The sequence below is a fragment of the Sturnus vulgaris genome, unplaced genomic scaffold (genome assembly GCF_052056855.1).
Source record: "Sturnus vulgaris isolate bStuVul1 unplaced genomic scaffold, bStuVul1.hap1 Scaffold_192, whole genome shotgun sequence".
Classification (NCBI taxonomy): Eukaryota; Metazoa; Chordata; class Aves; order Passeriformes; family Sturnidae; genus Sturnus; species Sturnus vulgaris.
The window spans coordinates 9,625,225-9,650,669 of NW_028276155.1; the positions used below are offsets into that span (position 1 = coordinate 9,625,225).

General features: G+C 48.0%; 1 protein-coding gene across 1 annotated transcript; it reads right to left on the minus strand.

Annotated features, from left to right (window-relative positions):
• Positions 1-3,208: 3,208 nt before the first annotated feature.
• Positions 3,209-24,514, minus strand: LOC148218313 (serine/threonine-protein kinase pim-1-like). The gene is given in 5 exon segments (XM_088157876.1): positions 3,209-3,348; positions 3,617-3,793; positions 4,006-4,283; positions 4,285-4,430; positions 24,491-24,514. Coding segments are annotated over 5 exon segments (765 nt in total).
• Between the last annotated feature and the right edge of the window lie 931 nt (positions 24,515-25,445).

A 25,445-nucleotide genomic window follows, 5' to 3' on the forward strand; every position in this document is an offset into this window, starting at 1 on the left:
CCCAGCAGAGGCTCTGCTCTTGTGCTCTCCTTCTCAACAGGTAAAACCTTAACATCCTGTGTGACTGCCCCAACACAGATGAAGGTGGCAAGGAGGCTGAAGATGAGGAGTGTGATCCACAGTGGCAGGAAGACTATGATGATGACCTTGATGAAGACAACTTTATGACTGATAATGATTCAGATTGTGATTCTTACTTTAATGATAATGATAGCTATCAGTAGAAGTGTTCTGTCACCCAGCCTGCCACCTTGGACCCCTGCCTCTACTTTGTCTCAACCAGTTTGTGTTAATGTTTCTCAGATGGAACAAAACATTTCCTCTGAGAGGTTTCTTGCTCAGTGTCTCTTGGATATGCAGGAACATGCTCTGGGCAGCTGGTCTGTGTTACTGTGGCCACCTCTCTCAGAAAGGCATCTCCTTGCCTTTTTCTCTTGTTCTCCAGTTCTGCCTGTAGGTATTTGAGTTAGAAAGTCACAGCCCACCTGCAGAGTGAGGACCACTTGCCACCTGTTCAAGGGCTGCTCCTTGTGCTTGGTGTGCCCTCCCCAAGGGATGGGCACAGGGGAGGGTGGCATGTGTCCCAGCACAGACCTGTCTAGCAATCGCCAGTGTCTAGAAATGCTGTAAGAAGATGCATTTACTCTCAAGTTCAAGCCTCCCAGCTGGAGCTGGTGGGATGCTCTCCAGCCACAGATGGATGTGGTTCAGTTCCTCTGGTTGAGAGGGGCTGCATTTTTGCCCTTTGTTGGAGTTTTCTTCTCTGTTAGGAAGCAGGAAGGTCTGCTGTGAATGACACAAGGTTGCAGAATTGTTCAAGTTTATAAATATATGCACACACATTATTTTATACATATGCAGAGATTGTTCAGATAATACTGTATCTTTGCCAAAAAAGAATGAAAACCCAGGGGTTTGAAAAACAAGTTTTATTTAAAAAAAAGAAATAGTTTTCTTCTAGCGCAAGCCTTCTTCTTGTTTGTGGGGAACAGGGGAGTGAAGGGAGAGCAGGATATCCTCAAGTGAGGATGTGACCTGGATGTGCTAATCCCAGGAGTTATTTGTGAAATTCGTGTGGCTTTGGAATCCTCAGGCAGGCCACACAGTCTGCCATGCCAAGTGGCTTTTCCTTCCTGGGCAGTTCAGGGAACAGCGAGAGGGTGTGGGGAGGGCTGGCAAAGAGGGCAGGGCACCAGGCCATAGGGAGGGGTGGGGCTGCTGTTTCTGGGAGCAGGAGCAAGGCAGGATGCCTGCATGGTGATGGAGGGGTAACATCTGGTGCCCAGAAAAAGGCATATGACCAACATTGAACTTGTCAACTTCCATGTCAAAATGGACTCTTGGAGGACATTGAGCTGTTTTCCCTGGGTACTTTGATCAATTGCATGGAAGGGGGAAGGATGAAGAATTTGGGCAGTGTTTGAGCCAAAATGGCATTTTGCCACTTGTGATTTCCTCCCAGCTTCTGCAGAGGGGTGACAGCTCCAGCCCTGCAAACCACTCCCTTTTGCAAGGCACACTCAGACCTTGCTGGAAGCTCAGGGTTCTTGAAGGGGCTGCTGCAGTTGGCAACAGGAGCTGCTGTTCAATTTTTCACGTTGCTTAACCCCCCCAACCCAAATCCCACCAAGAGAAAGGGCTGAAAAAGATTTCCGTGGAAGAAGGGAGGCCAAAAGCTTGGAAAAGGATGAAAGAAATAGGCTGATGATGATAACAAGAAATAAATTTATTTTTGGCAGCAAATGAACACCTGCCGCCCTCCAGCCCTCCCAGGTGGGCAGGCCCAGCGGTGCCGTTTCCATGGCATGAGGTGCTGGGAGCCTGGGGAGAGAAGCCAGAAAGCCACGGTCACTCACAGAAGGCTCCTGTCCCCCCTGTCCCACCAGGGCCTGGGCGTGGGCCAGGCTGCTGGCTGTGCCCAGAGCCCAAACCTCCCAACCCATTCTCTCATTTTTAGAGGAGAGCAGCAGGGCAGGCCACGCTCCACCTCTTCTGCTTAAGCACGACACAGCAACCTCCTCAGCAGCTGCAAGAGCGAGATTCTCATGTGCCCACTCCCATCTGCCCCTGTGCCACCTGTGCTGTGGAGCTGGGTACCCACCTCTGCAGACCTGCTGCCAGGAGAGGAGCTGATCCCACACAAGGTCCTCGTCCTTCTTGAAGGGGATGTCCCTGCACACCGTGGCTGCCCCGGGTAGCGCCGGCACCTCCGTGGAGTGCGTCCAGTGCCAGCGCTTCCCCACCCGGTCTGGGCACAAGGTGCAAAATCTTCCTGGAAAAAACAAAGAACAATTGCATGAAAGTCAATTCAAAATGAGACCTAGAAAGAAGAAAAACCACCAAAGCTTATCAATGTTTCAAAGGGCCTGGGGTGGGTCTGACCACTCCATGCAAGAATTAAACCTCTCCCCAGGTGGGGAAAAACCCCACCTTTCCTGCGTGTAAGCCCACCCCTTCCTCAAGGGCCTGAAAAGCAGATCAGCTGGGGCATGGCTTTGGAACCCACCCCCCTCTGCTGTCCCACATCCTCATGGATGGATGCTTTTGTCAGGCAGGCTGCCCCCACCCCAGCCCACACCAGGCTGGCTGGCAGAAGCTGTAGGCGAGGCCAGGAGCCGGCTCCCCTTCCACAACATCCGTCCCCTGTCCCGCCAAAAAGCAGCTGGGCGGGCGGCGCAAAGATGAATATTCCCCATTGCCGCCGAGCGGGGAACCTCCGGCGCGTGGCCAGGCCGAGCCCTGGCATGCCTGGGAGCACGAGCATCCCCCCGCCCCTGCACCGGCTGGGGACTCATCTTGATTTCCTCGGGGCACAGAGCCTGTCCTGTCCTCCAGGGAGGGGCCACAACCAAAGCCCGTGGGCTTTGCCCTGCCAGCGGCCAGCTCGAGGATGGTGTTCTCTGGCTCCGCGTCGTGCTCCAGAAGAACATGCCAGCTGTGCCTCGGCTTGCGGGGACATCACGATGCCATTGAGCTGCAGGGGGATGTTTCCCCTTGTCCAGTCTGTGGCAACTTCACTGCACTGTGCCACCACTTCTCCAATAGGACGGGGAGCCCTGAGCCGCTCCCTCCACAACTCGCTGGGGACCCACGGAAGCGTCTCCTCAGCTGCGCTCTCTGCTCCGTGCCACGGCCACAGGGAAACGCTCTGGGGTTTGCTTTGAGCGCCATGAGATATGAGAGCTGGGACTTGCTGGGCTCCTGGATCCTACTGTGCAGTGGGATGGATCTCTGCTGTCTCCTGGGCCACCTGGGGGTTCTGCAGCCAGGAATGCTCAAAAAGGTCTTCTAGGCATGGCCTGTCTGCAGGGTCCATGGATAAACACCACCTGATCAGGTGCTGGCACTCTGCAGAGAGAAACCAAAAACCACTGGTCACCTCCTGTCCAGGCTCTCCCAGATTCCACAATGCCCACCCCACACTAGGAGTGCTGGGGGCTGCACCCAAAGCTTCCCATCCATCCTCCCTTTTGGAGCAGAGCAGCACACATGCCACCTCCTCCAGCTAAGCCCAGGAGATCAACCTCCTCCCTAGCTGCAAGAGCAGGACGCTTATGTGCCAGCTGCCATCTCTCAAGCCCGTTCTTGCTCCTGTGCCTTGAAAACATATCCCCACCTTGAGACACCTGGGGTGGCAAGAAGAACTGGCCCCGGATGATGTCCTCAGGGGTTTTGAAAGGAAGGTGCCCACAGACCAGGTCATAGAGCAGGATGCCCAGGGACCAGATGGTGGCTGGCTGGCCATGGTAGCAGCCGAAGAGGATCCACTCTGGCGGGTTGTACTGCGGCGTTCCTCTGGGACACAGGCACAGCTCATCAGGCCGATGCTGCTCCCTCCCTCCCTCCCAGCCAGCTCAAACACAGCCAGCCCCTGCCCCCGCCAAAAAACAACTTGGCTGCAGCCGGCTGAAGAAGGATTCCCCCTCCCTCCCTCCCTCCGTCTTCCCCTGTGCCAGCAAAGGGGAGAACCTCCGCTGCCCAGCTGGGCCCTGGCTTTGGGCTCACCTGCCATGTGGGTGTAGAACGTGTCCTGGAGGAAGGTTCCGCAGCCAAAGTCAATGAGCTTCACGTCGCCCGTGGCCAGGTCAACGAGGATGTTCTCGGCCTTGATGTCGCCGTGCAGGACGCCGCGGCTGGTGCAGTGCCGCACGGCCTGCAGCACCTGGCGGAACAGCCCCCCCGCCACGGGCTCTGGCAGGAACCCCCCCGCGTCCAGCAAGTGCCACAGGTCCCGACAGCGCTCCGGACGCCCCATGACCAGCGCGAAGCCGTCGGGCAGCTCAGTCCAGGAGCCGCACGACGCCGCGGAAGCCAGGGCACGACACCATCCAGAGCAGCACCAGCTCCAGTGGCACCAGGGCGCCCTTGTGCTGCGGGGGGACCGCGATGCCGTCAGCGGGGCCGATGCTGCGCCGCGCCTTCGGCACCCCCTGCCCGGCGCCACCGCAGCTCACATTGCCCGGCCCGGGACGCTGCGCGGCCCCCGCTCACTCCACGCTCGCTCCCCTCGCAGCGTCCCGGCTCCCACCCTGCCGGGCCTGGCCTTAGCCCCGCCGGCTGCTCCCGCTGGCCCCGCTCACTCACCAGCCGTGCCCACTCCCAGATGCGATCCCGGCCCACTCGCTTGATGGCCACCTGCAAGCCAAGACAAGCGGCGGGCTGAGCTCGTTGCCCGCCGATCCCCCCCTCCCCGCTCCGAGCCGGCCCCGTCTCTTGACGGAGCGCCGTCGGCGAGCCGGGTCCCGGCGTAAACGCTGCCGCAGCCGCCCCTCCCCAGTAGCGGGCCCTCCCGGTAGAGCTGCTCCAGGGGAGGCTTCTCCGCCCGTGCGGACGGCACCGCGCTCTCGGCATTCTGCCCGGGGCACCCACTCGCCCCAGGCGCTGCTGCTTGACCAGCCGCCCTGGGCTCCGGCGGCTCGGGGCCGGCGGCCGAGCTGACGGGCGGCGGGGCTCGCACCGGGGAAGCTGCCGGCGACGGGGCGGGAGCCGGGCGGCTGCGGGGCGGCTCCGGGCGGAACCGCGGGAGGGGCCTCGTTCGGGGCCGGGGCCGGGCCAGGGCCCGCGGCAGGCGGAGCCAAAAGGCGATGATGCTCCAGCACCACCACCAGCAGAGTGAGGAGCTCCTGCTGAGGCTCTTCAAAAGGCGCCGCAGCCAGTGCCGACAGAGGCGGGCAGGGGCCCCGCTCACCCACGAGCCGGGCTGGGGGAGGAGGAACACGGACGGGATGGAACGGGAGTAGAGGAAGTGTGAAAGGGAGAAGGGGACGGAGAGCGAGTCGGAATTCGAGCGGAAAACCGATCGAGAGAAGCGCTGCTGCTGCTGCTGCTGCCGCTGCTGCGGAGCCGCCGGAGCGCGCGGCCGTTCTTCCTCCGCGAGCCCAACGGAGGAGCGGCCGCGCGCCCCGCGGAACGAAAGAAACAAACAAAGAAATAAAAAACGAAGCTAATTCGTATTAGAGTGAGAGGAATGTTGAATTTGTCTTTACAAATGAGCTGTGGATCTGCTTGTAGATAAGGCTAGCACTGAGAGATAAAAGAAACAATGGGATGGATTCCACTGATTGATTAATGGAAAAAGATATTTGCCTTTACAAACAAACTGCAGGGCTGCTGATAAATGAAATTGGATATCGAAAGATGAAAGAAGGAACGAGGGAAAAACTATGAATTCTATAAGAATTAAAAATTAAAAGGGGGGGTTATATATTAGAGGCGAATTTCAGGTATCAGGCATTCCGGGAAGTCTGTGCCTCTCAAGTACCTCAGCCAATGGGGAAAGAGAGAGGGAAATGCGGCCGGGAAAATAGGATAAAAAGGAGGCTGTGCCCTCCAAAAATGTGAGAGATCCCAGGGGAATGTCCCATGGCCTCTCTCTTTATTTGAATAAAGCAAAAAGGACTCCTCTGTCTCCTTTTTGGACATAAACCTCTGGTGTGTGTGGATTAATTTTCCTGACAGCACTCTCAGGGCCCATTCAAGACTCCCCAAAAATGTCCCCAGATCCCCTGAATGCTCCCAACCCCATAGATGCCTCTTTACAGCTATTTCTGGGAATTCATCTCCTGCCATCTCCCACGAGCTCGCAGCACCTCATAACCCAGCCCCCCGGTGAAAACTCCTGTCCTGCCCTGCGCCGTAAGGAGCCCGGTTAGAGCTCCCCAGGCTCCCCCGAAGTTCTCCCTTCCCGTATATGTTTCCCTCTTAGGATCTGAACCGCCACTCAGAGGCAAACGTGTTATCCAAGTGCCTTCCCAGACCCCCAAACTCTCCGTAAGAACCGCTTCCCGGACTACAGCTCCCATCATGCTCCGCTGTCCCGGTAAAACGCCATTCTAACCATGACTTCATCTCCCATCGTGCCCCGCGTCCCAATGAGAGACACTGAAGCTGCGCCTACAACTCCCGTGATGCTCCACGGCTCCATTAAACCTCATTATACCCGCGCCTACAACTCCCATCACCCCCCGCGCCCCGCAGAGCCCCGTTAGAGCCCCCGAGTGCCCGTCCGGACCCCGAATGGCCCCAGATTCCCCTCCCTGACCGCCAAGGGCCTCCCTGAAACAGCCAGGTAACATCCGAAGCCCAGACTTTCCCTCAGCATCTCTAAGTTCTCTGTTAGTGCCCACTCGACGCTCCCAAGTGTCCTCCCGTCCTCAACTTCCTTCTAAATTCTTTCCCCAGACCCAAAATTGCCGCAAATGTGCCCCAGAAATGTCTCCCTGGACCCGAAGTGCCCCCCTGGACCCTGTCGGAGAAAAAGATGATAATAAAGGTGACCAAATGACTACAAATATTGCAAATTATCAAATATTACAAATTATCAAATATTTGAAATTTTCATAAAGAGGGAGAAATAAATAAGCAGGAGAGATTATTTAATTAATGAAGGGAATTGTGTTAATTAGAACCATTGGCCAGTATTTTTTTTGGTTGTTAATAATGTAAAGAGTTTTATTATAAATATAAACATTTGGTTATAAAAATATAGAATCGTACTATTGTAAATAAGAAAAATATAATTATATTTGAATATTTAAGAACATTTTTAATTTAACGAGAAATTTAATTTTATTTTCTAATTTGGTTTGTCAGTGAAAGGTGGGTGATATCATGACACAGTTATGATGGGGGTGAGGAGCAGGTTGTCCAAACAGGGCCAACCACCAAGGGGCTCATTCTTCTCTGTGCCCAGAGCTCCTAAGGAGACATTCAGCACCAAGATCACTCTGGAAATGCTTCTCTCTGTCATGAATGTCGTTCTATTTGTACAATTTATCAGACAACAAGGTTAAATTTTGCAGCAATTTTTTTAATAGCAACAATCGTATATAAATGAATATAATCAAAATGTATTGGATACGTATATCTGAATATATACAAAATTTGGCAGTTAGTAATTTAGTATAATTGAGGCTCCTATAAAGCATAAGCAAAACCAGCCGGGGGTACGGGGAGGGGCTCGCCCTTCCTCACGTACTGAACAATCAAGCCAAAATTCCCACTTATATACTATATGCTAATACATATTAATACAGAAGTTTCTAGAAAACTCCTCCTAGTTTCTATTCCTAAAATCTACGTCACTATGTGTATGGGACATGCTCTACCAATGGGTTAGGGGGTCTCTCATCCTTTTGAGGGTCTTATTTCTGATGAAGGCTCATCATCTTCATCAATGACCGAGGTGTGGCCTGCAGGTAGCACAGGTGCCCTGTGTGACTGAGCAGATGTTTTCCATAATAGGACTCTGATTAAATCCCATGCCTGGAATCATCCCATTTTGGCCCATTCCAAGGTCAAAACTTTCTTTTTCTAGATGCTGCTTATCAGACCTACGTCCTTCTACTATTCCCTTCCAGTATCTGGAGGATTCCATCTGCTTCGTCTCACTCATTTCCTTTTTTTTGGCTTTGTAACAATTATTTTCTATTGGTATGAGTACAATTTTGCTAATATACTTACAATTTAGTTAGCACGAATCACATTTATCACATACATACATATCTGTGAGACTTTCCTGTCCAGTCGTTATCCATCCCAACCCTGGCACATCCCAAGTCCAGCAATTTGCATGCACAGAAAGCCAAAACTCGGCAATTCCCCGGTTCCGGCACCAGCACTGCTCAGATCTGGTGATTTGTGGGTGCCAGCACTGCAGATCCAGCAGATTGTTGATGCTGGCAGTGCCCAGGTCTGGCGTTTGCCAGCATCGGTGCCGCCCAGAGCCGTCAGTTTCCTGCTGCTGGGGCACTCGGGGGTTGTGGCTGAGCAGGAAAGGTGAGCCTGTGCCGGGAGCTTTTCTTGGCTGGAGCAAAGGCTGGGCACGCAGAGACCTTCCTGGCACTGTGCCCTGGGCCAGCAGGGATTGTGCTGCTGGAGCCCACCCTCAATTTCTTCTGTCAGGCAGCTTTAGGACATGGAGGAGCCAGAGCAGACCCTCAGCTTTCTGGATTCATCCAGAAGAATCCTGTATGTGAAGCAGCCTGGGAACAGGGTTTCCATGCCAGGGCGGGCAATTCAGAGCCCTTTTCTCCCCCATGGGCTGAGGGTGTGGCACTTGCCATTTGCAAGGGCCCTGCAGGTGGCAAAGGGGCCGTTTTCAATCTGCTGAGAACAGTCGGAACTGAGAGCCTGTCCTAAACCTGCTTTTCCTGCAAATGTACTCAAGGAATTCTCTTTTTTTGCAGTCTCAGCCCCTGTGTGCTTGCAGGTGTACTGAGGGAAGGATTGAACGGGTCTACTGGGGGGGATGTTCTCCTTCTGTAGTGTTTTTGTTTTTGTTGTTCTTGTTGGATTTGTTTGGTTTTTTGGATGGGTTTGATTATTGAGGTTTATAATTTTAAATTTTGTTTTAATTTTTTAATCATCTCCTCCTGGCAGCTGTGGGCAGAGCTCTGTAGCTGTGTGTGACACTTGTGTGTGGCACAGTGAAGGTGTCCAGGGGGGCCTTGCCCGAGCTGTGTGCAGAGGAATCCCCATCAGGCCAGGCTGGGGGTGCTCCGTGGCCGGTGCCTTGCGTTGACTGGAAGCTGCCATGGAGCGTCTCCAGGGATGGAAGGTTGGGGCTGCCAGGGCTGTGGTGTCACAGACAGGGGAACGCTGGGGCTGCCACAGCTGCCGTGTCCCAGAGAGGGGAATGTTGGGGTGCCCTGCTCCTGGCCCGGCCCCAACAGCTCTGCCAGCTCCTCTCAAGGACACCAAGGCTGAGCCAAAGGGTGAGAATTGCGGGAGGGGCTGAGCTGGGAGGGACCCGGTGGGATCATGGAGTCCAGGGCCCTGCCCTGCACAGACAGCCCAACAAGGGGAGGCTGTGCATCCCTGGGAGAGGTGTCCAAAGGCTCCTGGAGCTGTGTCAGCCTTGCAGCTGGGAGCATTTTCTGGGGATCCTGGTCAGTGATGGAGGATCATTCGGTAGGGGGAAGGAAGGGAGGGAGGAAGGGAGGAAGGGAGGAAGGGAGGAAGGGAGGAAGGGAGGAAGGAAGGAAGGAAGGAAGGAAGGAAGGAAGGAAGGAAGGAAGGAAGGAAGGAAGGAAGGAAGGAAGGAAGGAAGGAAGGAAGGAAGGAAGGAAGGAAGGAAGGAAGGAAGGAAGGAAGGAAGGAAGGAAGGAAGGAAGGAAGGAAGGAAGGAAGGAAGGAAGGAAGGAAGGAAGGAAGGTTGGTTTATGAATGTTATTCTATTTATCCAATTTATCAAACAACAAGATTAAATTTAGCAGCAAATTTTTGATAGTAATTTTTATAACTTTATCGAATCAAAGTATATGAGATTAATGCAATCAAAGTATAGAATACATATATTTCAGGATATGTAAAATTTAAGAGTAAGTAATTTAGTATAATTGAGGTTCATATAAAGCATAAGCAAAACCGACCAGGGGTACAGGGAGGGGCTCCCCCTTCCTCTCGTACCAAAGCACCCAGGCTAACAATCCCACTTATATACTGTAGGCTACAGAAGTTTCTAGAAAACTCCTCCTAGTTTCTATTCCTAAAAATCTACGTCACTGTTGTTTGATGCATGCTTTACTAATGGTTACGGGTCTCTCTTCCTTTTGAGGGTCTTATTTCTGATGAAGGCTCCACATCTTCATCAGTGTCTGCTGTGTAACCTTGCAGGTAGCACAAACGCCCTAAGCTTAGGTTATATCACTAAGCATAAGTTCCCACAATAAAATTAAGTTCCATGCATGGAATCATCCCATTTTGGCCCATTTCAAGGTCGAAACTTTTATTTCTAGATGCTGCTTATCAGACCTACATACTTCTACTATTCCCTTCCAACATCCTTCTTCAACTCCCAACATCTGGAAGATGTCCTTTGCCCTGTCTCACCCATCTCCCCCCTCACTCTGTAACAATTGTCTTCTATTGATCTAAATACAATTTTGCTAATATAGTTACAATTTAATTAGCATGAATCACATTTATCACAATTCCCCCATTTCTCTTTTTGATCATATTGATTCGTGCTCTAAAAAGTTGTTGCTTGGTATTGTCTATGTTCCTTCATACTAGCCTCCAATTTTTCTCATATTTCTCATGCTGCATTCAGCTTTTCACACTCCTTCTCAAATTTTATTAACATTTCTCGTGCCAGGGTATTCTCTTTGCATTCATCAACATTTTCTCGATCTCTCTCCCTCGAGTGTGAGTGGATTGTGCTTTCAGTACCATCAAGAAATTCGGTTTCCTTTTTGCTGTTGATTCTGGATCCATGGGCATGGCTCTAAGTTGCATTCCTGGAATTACTGAGTGGGTTAGTCTAATGAGACAGGGTATCATGCAAGGCAGAAACAATAGTCCTAAACCAGAACATAATAGCATGAATCCCAATTTTTTCCACCACGCACCTCCAAAAAGTTTATCCCACCAATCAGCTTTCAGGATAGAATTCCGGTTTTGGACTGGTACATGTGCCACTCTTTTCATTTCATCAGCAAGTTTTGTGATGGCCTCCCCGTGATCATCTATTTCCACACAGCACTCAGATTCATTAAACCTCCCACAAACTCCTCCTTCTTCTGCCAGCAGATAATCCAGGGCAATTCTCTTTTGATGTACAAATGCTCACATTTGTGAATGCTGTTTGGCCAACAACTTTAAAGCGTCTGCCCTATGGTTTGAGATGACTTCCACTACTGCCTGGAGCCTTATCAACCAATTTAATAGGTAAATTGGAGTTCTATATCCCCAAGACCCATCCTGAGCCCAAGCAGCAGGTTCATAATGTGCTATAATTCTTTCTGCAGGCCATTCTTCATCTTTCCATTTTTGGTTTCCTCCTGCCATTGGAAAGTCGAAATTTAGTTCTCCTTTCTTTGTAAGGTTTCATAAAGTGTTGTTCCTAGTATATTGCCCTTAGACCTTGGTATGACAAAGAAGGAGGGTTGTAGAACTCCTAAGGTAAAAGTTCCTTCCCACTTTCAGGGTAGTTCACTGTATGCTCATTGCCCTCAAATCAAATATCTTCCATCAGGGGCTTTCCATCTCTTTTCTGTGTTTTCTGGTTGTTCCCAATAAGATTTTAAGTCTTTTATGGATTGGTAGGGGTTAGCTCCAGGACTGTTATGCCAGCACAAATCAGTTTGGTTATTCCACTCACAATCAATTTCTTTCCTTATTCCCCAATATCCAGTAGGACTCTTGGGTCGCCAGGTCTTTGTGTTATTGTCTGAATTTACTACTAAAGTAGATAGGCAAGGAGTATATCCTACCACTTCAGTGTATTTTCTCCCTTCCCAAGTTACACAAACTGTTCCAATGACTTGATGACTCAGAACCCAACCCTCAGGCTGTTTTAATGTCTTAGAAATTTGAGTATGATTCCATTTTAAAAATTGTTCTGGAGCTAAACCCTCACCTCTCCATGGCCATCTTTCAGCCCTTCTAAGTCCTCCACAAAGAAAACATTTAGATAATCCCAATTCTGTGGCAATTTCTTTCATCAGATCTACGAATAGATTTTTATTTGAAGTTGGCAAATCCCAGTCACTATAGTGCTGTTTTAATTTTTTATACAGCTCATCCAGCTCCTTTAAGTCTTTCCCTCTGATCTTTTTCTTATCCTTCATTGTTTCTTTTTGTTTTCCCATTAATTTTCCTCTTTGGCCCTCTTCCTTTTTCATCCTTTTCAAAACACAAAAAATTTTCATATCTAGGACAAAGTTGATCATTATTAGTGTTGCCCGATGCCCCAAACAGAACACAAACTAACAGAGTGTCAGTTTATGCGGTGCTTTATTCAGGGCCCGGGGAACCTGCGGACTCGCGTCCAAAGTCAGGATCCCACAGTTCCCTTTTTCGTCAAGTTTTTTATACCTTTTTACAAAGTAGTCTACGTGCAGAGGTACACATTCTTCAAGACAATACAGATACATAAATCTTGTAGATATCATTCCTAAAAGTTATAAATTTTGCATGCTTGTCTATTCAAAACTATAGGCTACCCCCCTTTAATTCCCCCTTGCATGTTTTCCCATCACCAGAACCCTTTATTTATTATTATACTTTAGCCTTATCCTGAAAGTTTCTAGATGTTCTGTATGCTCCACTAAATTCTTTAATTATCTTTAATTATTGTTTCCACAGTCCCCAGCTCATTCCCAGGGCTGGTTCCCAGGGCCTGTCCGAGAACTGCAGTTTTCTAAGCCTTAGCATGACTACTACTATATCCAAATTAGTCCTTTTTCTCATTATTTCGGTATCAACTCCCCCCTTTTGAGCATTCTTCAGATTTTCTGCAAGGATGCTCAATTCTTCAAGTTATGGTTTCTAAGTAGGATGGTGAGTCTTCTTTTCGAGTTGGCAGGATTACTTCTTTCCGGGTCAGTGCTCTCATAACACGTCGAGTATGAGTTCCTTCTCTGGCAATCATTCCTAAAAGACATCTATACATAATCATGCATACTACAATAATCAATACAATCATTATTACATATTGTACAATTGATGATATCCAACCAGAGACTTGGATTCCTAGGGAGCTAAACAGTGCTCCTACCCAGTTATGTTCAGCTTCCTCCTGGACTTCATGCACTTTTGTTTCAATTTGTTCTAATTGACTTATGTCTTTTTCTACTTCTTCTGTGACATTTGGGATATGTACGCAGCAATGGTCAACCTTTCCTTGCAGGTACCCACAGACTCCATGTTCTTTTAATAAAAGCAAATCTAATGCCATTCTATTTTGAATTGTCATTCTTGTCGTTGCCTGCAACTGTAAGTTTAGATCCCTAAATCCTTTCTTTGTAACTGCGGCTAGCCTCTCAGTTTGTCCTACTAATTTGTACAGCATTTCCCGGTTTCTATATGTAGAAATTGGTGCAAACAAGGACTCCAATACCCATCCAAATTTAACTCCTGATGAGGGTTCATGCCATTCATCTTCATCTCCCAATCCTAGTTCTTCTGCCACTTCATTTGTTTCTCTCTTTGTTCGTGACTGCATCTCTTTCTGCGTTAATTTAGACTGTTTCCAAAAAGGGCAAAGTGTAGGGACTCCTAAAGTAATCTGTGTGACCGGGCCATTAATAGGCATATGAGTAGTCCACTGTCCGTGCCCCATTACCCACACTGAATGCCCTGGACTCCTGATGGTAGTCGTCTGACAATCTTTCCATGCCCCTTTTATTTCACCTGTTATTGTATGATTATACCTTTGACATTCACAGCCCCATTTTAATAGTATCCGTACTGGCACTAAACCAATTTGGGATTCAGGGGTATCACAGGTGATGATTTTGCTACAATTCCAGCTAGGTGTGAGGGTCACTCGATCCCGTCTTACTGTTTCAGTTCCTAACACTCCTAGATGTCCTTGCTCTCTCTGGCCTGACCATTCGACACACCAATGTACTGGTCCTATGTAACTGTAAGGTTCTAACAAACTAGGACCCCAAATCGTTTTCCAATGTTCCCATTCTTCCTTCCCTTCTTGACATACTATCTCATAAGAAAATTCTGTGACTGGTTTTTGTCTTTTTTGTCTTATGTCATAAGTACACCATCCTACATTCTTGAACCATCCAATTCTTGTAAAAACTGGATTTAGTAATTTTAGGCACTCACTCTTTTGTCCCGGTGTTGACCATTTCCCTCGAACTGTATAGGTTTCCTCTATCATCTTAGTATGATTCCGTACTTCTTTATTACATCTTTTTGTCCCATTTATAGTTACTGGAGGCATTTCCCCAACGGGAATGATGCCCCATGGTATTGGATCTCCCGCCGCTTTAGGTAAAGGTAAACATGCAGTGATGGACGTAGTACTTTGTACTTGTCCAAAATCCCTAACTAATCCCACTATTAAATTTTCTTGTCCCAATTCTTGTTGTGTTTTTCCAGCTTCTGTCACCTGCCATGTTCTCCCATTCTCTTTTAGAATACCTACATTTATGTTCCCATAATCAAAACTTTCTCTAATCCGCACAATGCATGAGAATTGTCCTACCTGATCAGCTTGCATATGAGATAGTGTCAATGTGGTGTTACCTCTTTGCTGTTCCATATCCCAAAGTGTCACAATTCCTTCTGTAAATACCTCGTCTGTGGTGATTTGTTTCCAAGCTGCATGTACTTCTTTTAATCCAGTTCTCTGGTTGTCAGAAAACAAACAGGTTAAATTTACTCCCGCACCCTCAGGCACCATTACATCTGGCTCCGGAACTGTAATTTTAACAAACGCTTCTCCCACCTGCATTATACAGACTAATGTTAAAAGAACTAAGGCCTTGCCCTGAACACCAGCTTTGTTGCTGACAGAGGCTGTACTTCCCATCTTGACGGGACCTTCTTGATTCGAGTGTAGTGAATCCAGGTTTCGATCCCTTGGACTTTCACTGCCGTGTAGGTAGTAATGATCACCTGGTGAGGACCGTCCCATACTTCTTTCAAGGGTTCCGTATTCCAGTTTTTCACATATACTTGATCTCCTGGCTGTATGTCATGGACAGGATTCTCCAAGGGCAGAGGCCGGTTCCACTGCAATGCTTCTCGCAGCGCTGTAAGGACTTTATTTAAAGACAAAATGTAACTCAACAATACTTGATCTCCTACTAAGTGAGGGTCCCCTTTGTAGGTTGTAGCATGATATGGTTTGCCATACAAAATTTCGTATGGACTTACTCCTATCCTTTCTCTGGGTTTAATCCTGATTCTTAGCAAGGCTAGAGGTAGTGCCTGAGGCCACTGTATTTTCGCTTCCTGACAAATTTTCTTAATCTGCCCTTTTAATGTCTGATTCATCCGTTCCACTTGGCCACTAGATTGTGGTCTCCAGGGCGTATGGAGATTCCAAACTATCCCTAACACTCTGGCTACCTCTTGGACTACTCTAGCTACAAAGTGAGGTCCTCTATCTGAGGACATTCCTAATGGGATTCCAAATCTAGGGATGATTTCCCGTAGTAAAGTTTTAATTACTTCCTTTGCTTGGTTAGTCCTGCATGGGAAGGCTTCTGGCCACCCTGAAAAGGTACACACATACACCAGTAAATAACGGTACCCTTGTGCTTTTGGTAGCTCTGAGAAATCTATTTGCCAATAATCTCCTGGTTGCGGCCCCACTTGTAACTTTCCTAGTTGTATCTGCCTTCGTGTCACTGGGTTATTTTTAATACAGACTGGACACATGGCATTAATCCGTTTTGCCATTGTTAACATCTGATTGGAAATTATCTCACGTTTTAAAAATTGTACCAATGCGTCTGCTCCCCAATGGCACTTGTTATGTTCGATTTCTAAAATTGTTTTCATTACTTTTGTTGGCAATACAACCTGACCTTCAGCTGTGACATACCATCCTTTTTTGTTCTTCTGGGTCTGAACAAATTGAGCAAACTTCTCATCTTCATGTGTATACCATGGTTTCTGCTCAAGAAAAGAAGTGGCAGGGTTAATTCGCACTGGCAATAAAGCTAATTGTGTCCATACCTCTCGAGCAACCTGTTTGGCAACTCTGTCAGCCAGCTGGTTTCCTTGGAACGCTTTTCCCTCTTCCTTTTGATGTCCTTTTACATGCATCACTGCTACTGCCTGAGGTTTATGCACTGCTTCCAATAGTGCTAATATTTGTTCTTTGTGCTTAATTTCTGATCCTTGAGAATTCAACAGTCCTCTTTCTTTCCACAGTGCTCTATGTACATGTATTACTCCAAAGGCATATTTTGAATCAGTCCAAATGTTTACTCTTTTTCCCCTGACTCAATTCTAAGGCTCTTACCAGAGCTTGTATCTCGGCTTTCGGGGCTGAAGTTCCCGGGGTTAAAGCTCGAGCTTCTATTATTTGTGTCAAAGTCACTACTGCGTATCCCGCATACCTGATTCCGTTTCCCACAAAGCTGGATCCATCTGTAAACAGTTCCCATTCCGGATTTTCCAAAGGCTCATCTTTCAGGTCCTTCCGGCTGGCATACACCTGTTCAATGATTTCTACGCAATCATGTGTCAATTCGCCTCCTTCTTCCTGGCTGCTGCTCCTAAGAAATTCTGCTGGATTAAGATGATTGGTTATTTTTAATTCAATGTCATCCTGTTCTCAGAGGAGTGCCTGATATTGTAACATGCGACTCGACGAGAGCCAATGCCCCCCTTTTTGTTCCAAAACTGCAATGACCATATGGGGAACAAATACTTCCATCCTTTTTCCCAAAGTCAATTTTCTGGCTTCTCGAATTAGGAGCACTGTTGCTGCCACAGCCCTAAGACAACTGGGCCATCCGGCACTTACAGAGTCTAGCTGCTTTGAGAAGTACCCCACTGGGCGCTTCCATGAGCCCAATTTTTGGGTGAGAACCCCTATTGCCAGTCTCTGTCTCTCATTTACGTATAGTTGAAAAGGTTTTGTGAGATCTGGCAATCCTAGTGCTGGGGCTTCCTTTAAAGCTTGTTTCAGACTCTGAAATGCTTTTTCTTGTGTTTGTCCCCACTGAAACACAGGGCTTTTGGCTGCTTCATACAAGGGTTTTGCTTTCAGTCCAAATTCCGGAATCCACAAGCAGCACCACCCTATCATGCCCAAAAAGGATCTTAACTCTTGTGGATTTCGTGGTGTGGGTATGGTGCAAATTGCTTGTACTCGATTGATTCCTAACTTTCGCACCCCTTGTGAAATTTCGCAGCCTAAGTAAATCACTTGGGCTCTTACCAGCTGAGCTTTTTCTCTCGATACTCGGTATCCAGCTTGGCCCAGCATATTAAGTAATTCAATGGTGAGTCTAAGGCAAACATCCTTTTCTGCGGAGGCTATAAAGATATCATCAACATATTGTAGGAGAACATATAAAAAAGGTGATTCTTTTACCTGAGTCATCTTCCATTCTTCTAACTCTCGAGCCAATTGATTTCCAAAAATAGTTGGTGAGTTTTTGAATCCTTGTGGTAGACGCGTCCAGGTGAGCTGCTTCTTGCCTCCCGTGTCTGGGTTCTCCCACTCAAAGGCAAAGTATTTCCTACTTTCAAGTGCCAAGGGGATACAGAAAAATGCATCTTTCAAATCAATCACTGTAAACCACTTAAACCTTTCCGACACAGCTGTCAACAATGTATACGGATTAGCTACTACTGGGTGTATATCTTTAGTGATATTATTAATTGCTCTTAAATCTTGAACTAATCTATACTTACCATTTGGCTTTCTAACTGGGAATATCGGAGTATTGAATTCTGACTCACATTCCTGTAAAATTCCTAAGCTAAGAAATTGTTCAATCATAGGTGCTATTCCTATTCGTGCTTCCAATTTCAAAGGATATTGTTTTACCCTTACTGGGGAGGCTCCTTCTTTTAGTTCTATTACAACCGGTTGTGCCGCTTTTGATTTTCCAGGTACTCCTGTTTCCCATACCCATGGTACTACAGCTTGCTCTATTTCTTGTGGTATTTCTACTGCTTCTACTTCTTTCACTACAAACAGCTTAGCAATATTCTCCTCGGGAAATTCCAATCTTACTCTACCTTTTTCAAATATTATCTTCGCTTCTAACATTGACAATAAATCCCTCCCAAATAGTGATTCTGGGCTATTTGGCATATATAAAAATCGATGGTCAAATTCCTTCCCCCCAAATTTTATATCTAATGGCTGCAAAAATGTTCGTTCCTCAACTTGTCCCGTAACTCCCACTACTTGAATAGTAGAATCACTCAAAGGTCCTATCTTAGTGTTGACGGCTGAGAATGATGCCCCAGTATCTACTCTAAATTCTAACGGTTCCCCATCTACTTCCATTAGTACCTTTAAATCCTGGTCTAGTCAGCTCTGATTCTGGTAATTCCCCATCATAAAGGCCTGGGCGGCACCTTGTGGATTTCCCGGGAAAGCACCTGTATTATTCATCAGTCCCTGATTTCCATCCCCACTGGCTATAATTCCTCCCCCAAAACCCATTCCTTGGTTGAGAGGACACTCATTTTTCCAATGTCCTCTATTTTTACATAGAGCACATTGATCTATCCCCAGCTGCATTCTTCCTCTTCCCATATTCAATTGTCCCATGAGTCCTCCCGCCCCCATTGGCATTTCCCCCTTTGCTATTCCTCTTCCCCTTCCTCGTCCACGTCCACGACTCCCTCCTCTCATATTATTTCCAGCCACTTGCTGTAACACCGCTAACATAGTAGCCTGTTGTTTCCTGGCCGTTTCTTTTTCCCTGTTATTATATACCTTCCACGCAACTTCCAATAGTTTATCTAAATTCCGAGTATCTTCTCCCTCCAATTTTTGTAATTTCTTTCTAATATCTTCCTGGGACTGCCCCATAAAAATTAATGCTAGCTGTAATTTTCCCGATTCTCCCTCAACTTCTAAATTAGTGTATCTACGAGCTGTCTCCTTAAGCCGCTCTAAAAAGGTTGATGGAGACTCATTCTTTTCCTGTCTGACCGAATATAACTTAGACCAATTCAAAGTTTTTGGTATTCCATTCCGTATTCCTTCTGTTAACAAATCCTGGTAAGCTTTAAGTCTCCGAGACCCGCCCGTTGAGTTGGGATCCCACTCCGGATCTTCCCTAGGCACTAAGTCATTTACTGTACCATCCGCAAGCCGCAACCTAATCATTTCCCGTGCTTTCTCTGTCATGGCTTTAAACACCATTTCCTTTTCAGTAGATTCCATTATTGTGTCTAACAGAACTTATAAATCATTCCAATCTGGGTTCTGAGTCTTAATTACCATTTTTACCACCCGCGCAGTTCGTTCAGGATCCTCCCGATACGCCCCCGCTGATTGTTTCCAAATTAGCAAATCATTCGGAGAAAAGGGAACTTTCACTATGACCCGTTCCCCCTGCGGCCCGACTGCTTCACGCAGCGGAACCATTAAATGAGCACCTCCTCCCTTTTTCTTCCTTTCTACCTCCCACCGCCCTCTCCGAGTTCTTTCGCATAAGGGGGTTTGTGGTATATCTGTGGTTCCTATTTTTGTTTCTTGATCCTCCCTTTCTGCCTCTAACATACTTTCTCCACGTTCTTCCATCGGAGGAGCACTAGGGGCTATCAGCAAAGAAACATCCTCTTCAGGTTCTGAAAACTTAACTGAGCATTCCTTCTCTTTCTGCCACCCCTTACATCCTTCACAATTCAGGTTTAATGTTTTCAAAACCATGATCCCACACTCCTTTTGCCACTCTGGTTTATCTTTCAAATAATAAAAGAGGTCTAGGTATGGTATTTCATCCCATTTTTCATTACTTTGCAGGAAATGCATCAAAGGTGTAATAATGTCAGGATTCAGTGTACCGTTCCTAGGCCATTGCATACCATCGGGTTCATATAAAGGCCATACATGATTACAAAAATCAATCAATTTCCTTTTACTTAATTCTTGACCAAAGTTCCCCGCATTCCAGTGTTGTGATAAACAGCCCAAAGGTGAATCATCTGGGATTTCCATCCCGGAACTTGCTAGAGTTTTAAACGTTTTTAAAGGCATCATTACACTCTTTTTTTTTTTTTTTTTTTTTTTTTACACAATACACACCACACACAACACTCACACCCTTTACACTCACACCCTTTCCACAAATCTTGCCTTTCTCATCTCTGCGAGTGGCAAGTGCTGAACCTGCGCAGTCACTGCTGCGTCTGACGGTCAGCGCCTAGGCTTTTCCACAACCTTAAAGACGTCTGTGACCCCCGTGCGGAAACGCCGTTCCGACTTAATCGGCAGGCCCCCCTTTCCCTCGATAAAAGGAGTAAAGCACCTTCGGGCTTACCTCCTGGTCGTCCGTCAGGCGTGGGGTCGGGCACGGGTTGATGTCCTCCCCAGAAATCACCTGGTGCCGGCGTGGAGTGGATCAGCCCACGAACCGCCCCTGCCGCCTCCGGAGTCCCATCTGGGTCGCCAGAAAACTGCTGCCCGATGCCCCAAACAGAACACAAACTAACAGAGTGTCAGTTTATGCGGTGCTTTATTCAGGGCTCGGGGAACCTGCGGACTAGCGTCCAAAGTCAGGGTCCCACAGTTCCCTTTTTCGTCAGGTTTTTATACCTTTTTACAAAGTAGTCTACGTGCAGAGGTACACATTCTTCAAGACAATACAGATACATAAATCTTGTAGATATCATTCCTAAAAGTTATAAATTTTGCATGCTTGTCTATTCAAAACTATAGGCTACCCCCCTTTGATTCCCCCTTGCATGTTTTCCCATCACCAGAACCCTTTATTTATTATTATACTTTAGCCTTATCCTGAAAGTTTCTAAATGTTCTATATGCTCCACTAAATTCTTTAATTATCTTTAATTATTGTTTCCACAGTCCCCAGCTCATTCCCAAGGCTGGTTCCCAGGGCCTGTCCAAGAACTGCAGTTTTCTAAGCCTTAGCATGACTACTACTATATCTACATTAGTCCTTTTTCTCATTATTTCAGTATCAACTATGTCACTTCAATTGCTACCTAAAGCCACAAAAGAGGATGCAAATAATCAGTGTCTGTCATTCAGTCTTTTGTATGTCAGTGAGCACAGGAGAAAACTCTGCTCACCTGCTTTTTGTCTGCACTCACTCACCTTGCCCTGTTACCCCACTAAGAAAACTCACCCTGTACATGCAAGGGCTGAAGCAGGCACATTTGGGAGTTTCAACTTTCTCTGAATGGAATCTCCTCAAGTCTGGAGCCCAACATGGAAATCCTGTTAGCAGGAAAGAAGAGCCAAAAGAGATAGAGAAAAAAAGATGTAATTTGGGGTGCAAACCCCTCCCCTGCACACACACTATCCTGACTCTATCCCCCCAGCTGATCAAGTCCTTTAGTTTGCCCACAGTCAAATGAGACCAGAGCAAGACAAGCCACGAGCAGCCACGTGGCCTTCACCTGTGTGGAGCGCCAGAGAATTGCCAAGAGAGGCTCCTTGATCTGCTGCACCAACTCCAAACCCACGTGGAAGTGCTCTGCTTTCAGGAGCTGAAGAGAAGTGCCTGAGTCCTGGTACTGCAGCAGGCTTTCCTCTGCAATTCAAGGCCAACAAAGTCCTGCTGCATCTACACTCTTGAGCAGAGACCAAGTCCTTCTTGGCCCTGATTGTGAAGCCAGCCATAGCTGCTTAGATCTCCTGTGCACATGCATCCCTCTTTCAGAACACAACGTGTTGCTCTTGTACTGCATCAATCTCCACTGGCAGCCAAACTGCTCCAATGGACTTCCTCAGAAACGACATCAAGAAGGCAAAAATGGACTGGCAGAAGTGAGGCCAGCTGGCTGTTGGTGTATATGCTATTGCCCCACGACAGAGCTGCTGCTCTTTGACTACAGCTGGAAATGCTAGTCATGACTTGAAAGAGGCTGCAGGACTTAGCCAGAAGGATGTGCAGAGCATTAGTGAGCAGCTCCAGGCTCTCAGTCTGCCGTTCCACAATATCTATTTTAAGCAGTTAGATGGTTATATGTGAAACCAGAAGGTACTAAATTCACCCAACCGCTCCTGAACATAAGCACTGCAGCTTTTGCTACATGGAACTCATCACAACCTAAGAAAGACAAATTTATTAAGCTAAGTAAAAAACCCCATCCAAATTAAACTTCTGCTGTCAATGTCATCTTGCATGCCAAAGGGCCCTTGCAGGTAAGATAACAGAGAGCAAGCTGCATGATGGTGTTTCAAATTTTCCTTCAAACTAATAAAAAAGAAACAGGGAATTGTCACAGTGCAAACTCGCTTGTACTGAGCAGTTAATTTGGCCACATATGGGAGAAACAGCCTGACCTGATAGACAGGGCTCCAGGGAACAGAGATAAGACAGAATTGGAGACAGACAAGGATTTGATCCAATGAGTCCCAGCTAAGCTGCAGGAGCTATTGTTCAGAGAGCTGAGCAGCCTGAACTTTCAAGCAATCACAAGGGCTTGCTCAGGAACATGAAGAAAGGTATTTAAGGTGAAGTCAGATCAATAAAGAGCTTTTTGTCACATGGATCATAGAGTGCTGTGTCTCTGTCTCAGGCACAGTGCCAGTCAATGTTACACAGCTGCACTGCCCCAAAGACTTGAAGGCAATCGAAGGAAGACAAAGAGCTCCTGAGGGCATTCTGTATTTTAATGAGCCCTTCTGTGGATTTGGGGCTGAGTCCAGGACCCTCAGGCACTGAGAGAAGGTTGAAGAAGCTGCTCAAGGAGGCAGAAGCAAAACTCCAAGTCCCTTGGAGCATCAGTGGCCCCACTGAGGGCAGGGAGTGCCAAAGGCTCCCCAGGGACTGGTGAGAGCAGATCCTTGAGGGCAGGATTGCAGGAGCCCGAGGCTGTGAGCAGGGAACTGCAATGCTGAGCAAGGCCTGGGCTGGGTGGAGGAAGCAGAAAGGCCAAGGCCTGAGCCCAGGCCTGGCCCAGCAGGGCCTGTCCCTCACGGGGGGCTTGGGGCTGTTGCTGGGGCAGTGGGATGGCAGGGGCAGCAAGGACAAATGTCATCAAGCTGTGTGACACTCCAGATGCTCATGGAACCAAGGGCCAGTGTGACACAGCAGGGCCTGATGGAAACAAGAGGCCATGGTGAGCCTGCAGGGCTGGAACACCCCAGAACACTGAAATGCTGGGGGTAACCAAAGGTTCCTTTACTCGACTTTGATGCACAGGAGAAACCCAAGACAGATATTGTCAACATGGCCAGATGCAAAGAAGATTCTTGATAGGAAGGGATCCACAAGGATCATTAAGTCCAGCTCTTGAGTGAATGGTCCACACAGGGATTGAACCCACAAGCTCAGTGATACCAGCACCATGCTCCAACCGACTGAGCTAAGAGGTCCAAATGACACAAAATTTTACTGGCAAAATATAGACAATCAAGGAACATTGGCAAATGGTTTAATAGAAGATCAAATTCAAAATAAGTGTTTTATCATATCATTAACATCATTCACGTCATTTAACCTAGAAACCTTTAACCATTAAGATTCTAAGGTATCCAAAAATGTTCCAGGTAAGCAGATTAGAAGGAGAAGAAATAGAGAAGAACAGCAGGAGAGAAGGTCGATAGAAAGGGAATCTGGGATGCGAAAGGATCACCCCTATTGTGTGATTGATTGACAGCTCAGCCAATCAGAGCTGGGTTAACACTGCCCCTGCTGTGTGATTGATTGACAGCTCAGCCAATCAGAGCTGGGTTAACACTGCCCCTGCTGTGTGATTGATTGACAGCTGTGCCAGTCACGGGCTGGGGGCGGGGCTCTGTCCCACCACAATCCCAGGCCTGACCCATCCCTGGCCCCACACGGGCATTCCGAGCACCCCGAGGTGTCTGGGACATCGATCTCATCCAGCCTGTGACAGCCACCATGGTGACACTGCGGAACCTCCTGGAACCAAGGGCCAGTTGTGACAATGTGGGTCCAAGGACACCATGGTGACACTGTGGTGACTCATGGAACCAAGGAGACCATTGTGACACCCAAGGGCCCCAAGGAACCAAGGGTTTATGGTGACCTTGTGGAGCCTGTAGTGTCACAGAGGAGCCATTGTGACACAGTGAGTCCACATGAAGCCAAGGGGCCATCGTGACACTTCAAGGCTTTGTGGAACCAAGACCCCACAGTGACATTGCAAGGTGTCATGGCAGCATGGGGCCATTGTGACACTTCAGAAGCAAAGAGAACATTGTCATACTGCAGGGCCCCATGGAACCAAGGGAACATGGAACAGGTCAGGCTGGCTGGGCCTCCTGGGGGCCACCTGGCAAGTCCAGCTGATCTTGGTGTGTCCAGGGCCACTTCTCATCTGCCTCTTAACCACTGGGGCTCTGTGCTTTCCTTCCTATGGGAAAGAACTCCTCCAGGTGTCCAGTGCCAAAATTGGTATTCGTCCTCCAAATTTCCGTATATGCTAAGATAATTCCCAGATGAAATCAGCCAGGAGAGACAGATCTGGCTGGCCGTGGCTTCCTGAGGGCTGGCACTCAAGTGCCTTTGAAAAACTGGGGCTGTGTTGCAAGGTCCAGCAGTGTCACAGTGGTCTCCGTGGTTCCACAAGGCCCCAAAGAGTAACCCTGACCCCTTGGTACCGTGGGGCCCTGCAGTGTCACCATGGCCCCATTGTTCCATCGGGTTCCACAGTGTCACAATGGACTTCATGTTTCCACGAGGCCAAAAAGTGTCACAACTGTATTCTTGATTTCATGAGGCCCCAGAGAGTCACAGGTGCCCTTGAATTCCATAAGGCTGCAAAGGTCCACACTGGACTCCTTGTTTTTACATTGCCACAATGGAGCCCTGGTGACACAAGATCCTGCAGTGTCACAATGGATTCTTGGTTCCATGACACCCTGCAGTGTCAGTGTCACAGTGGTGTCTAAGTACATGAGGCCCTGCAGTATGACAGTGGGCCCTTCATTTCACAGGACAGCTAGGTTTCAAAATTGTTCCCTTAGTTCCACAAGTCCCCAAAGTGTAACAATGGCCCCTTGGTTCAACAAAGCCCTCTGTGTCACTGTGGCCTCCTTGGTTCCACAATGACCCAGAGTCATCAATGGACCTTGATTCCGTTTAGCCCTACAGTGGCACAATGGGACCTTGCTGCCTCACAGCCCTGCAGTGTCACAATCATTACAGAATCACCCAGGCTGGAAAAGACCTTGGAGAGCATCAAGCCCAACCTGTGACCCAACCCCACCTTGTCAGCCAGACTGTGGCACTCATTGCCACATCCAGTGTTTCCTGAAACACTTCCAGGGACAGTGAATCACCCACCTCCCTGGGCAGCCCATTCCAATGCTCAGTCACCCTTTTTGTGAAGAATATTTCCTAATGTCCAGCCGAAACCTCCCTTGGAACAGCTTAGGGCTGTATCCTTTTGTCCTGTCACTGCTCCCTGGGAAGAAGAGCCCAACCAGCTCCTGGCTGTACCCTGTGGAGAAGGAGTGGGGGATATAAGAATAAAAAAATTGTCAAATGGTTTGAGTGAGAAGAGACCAAAAAGAGCTTCTGGTCCAACTCCCTGTCCATTACCCAGGGACACAT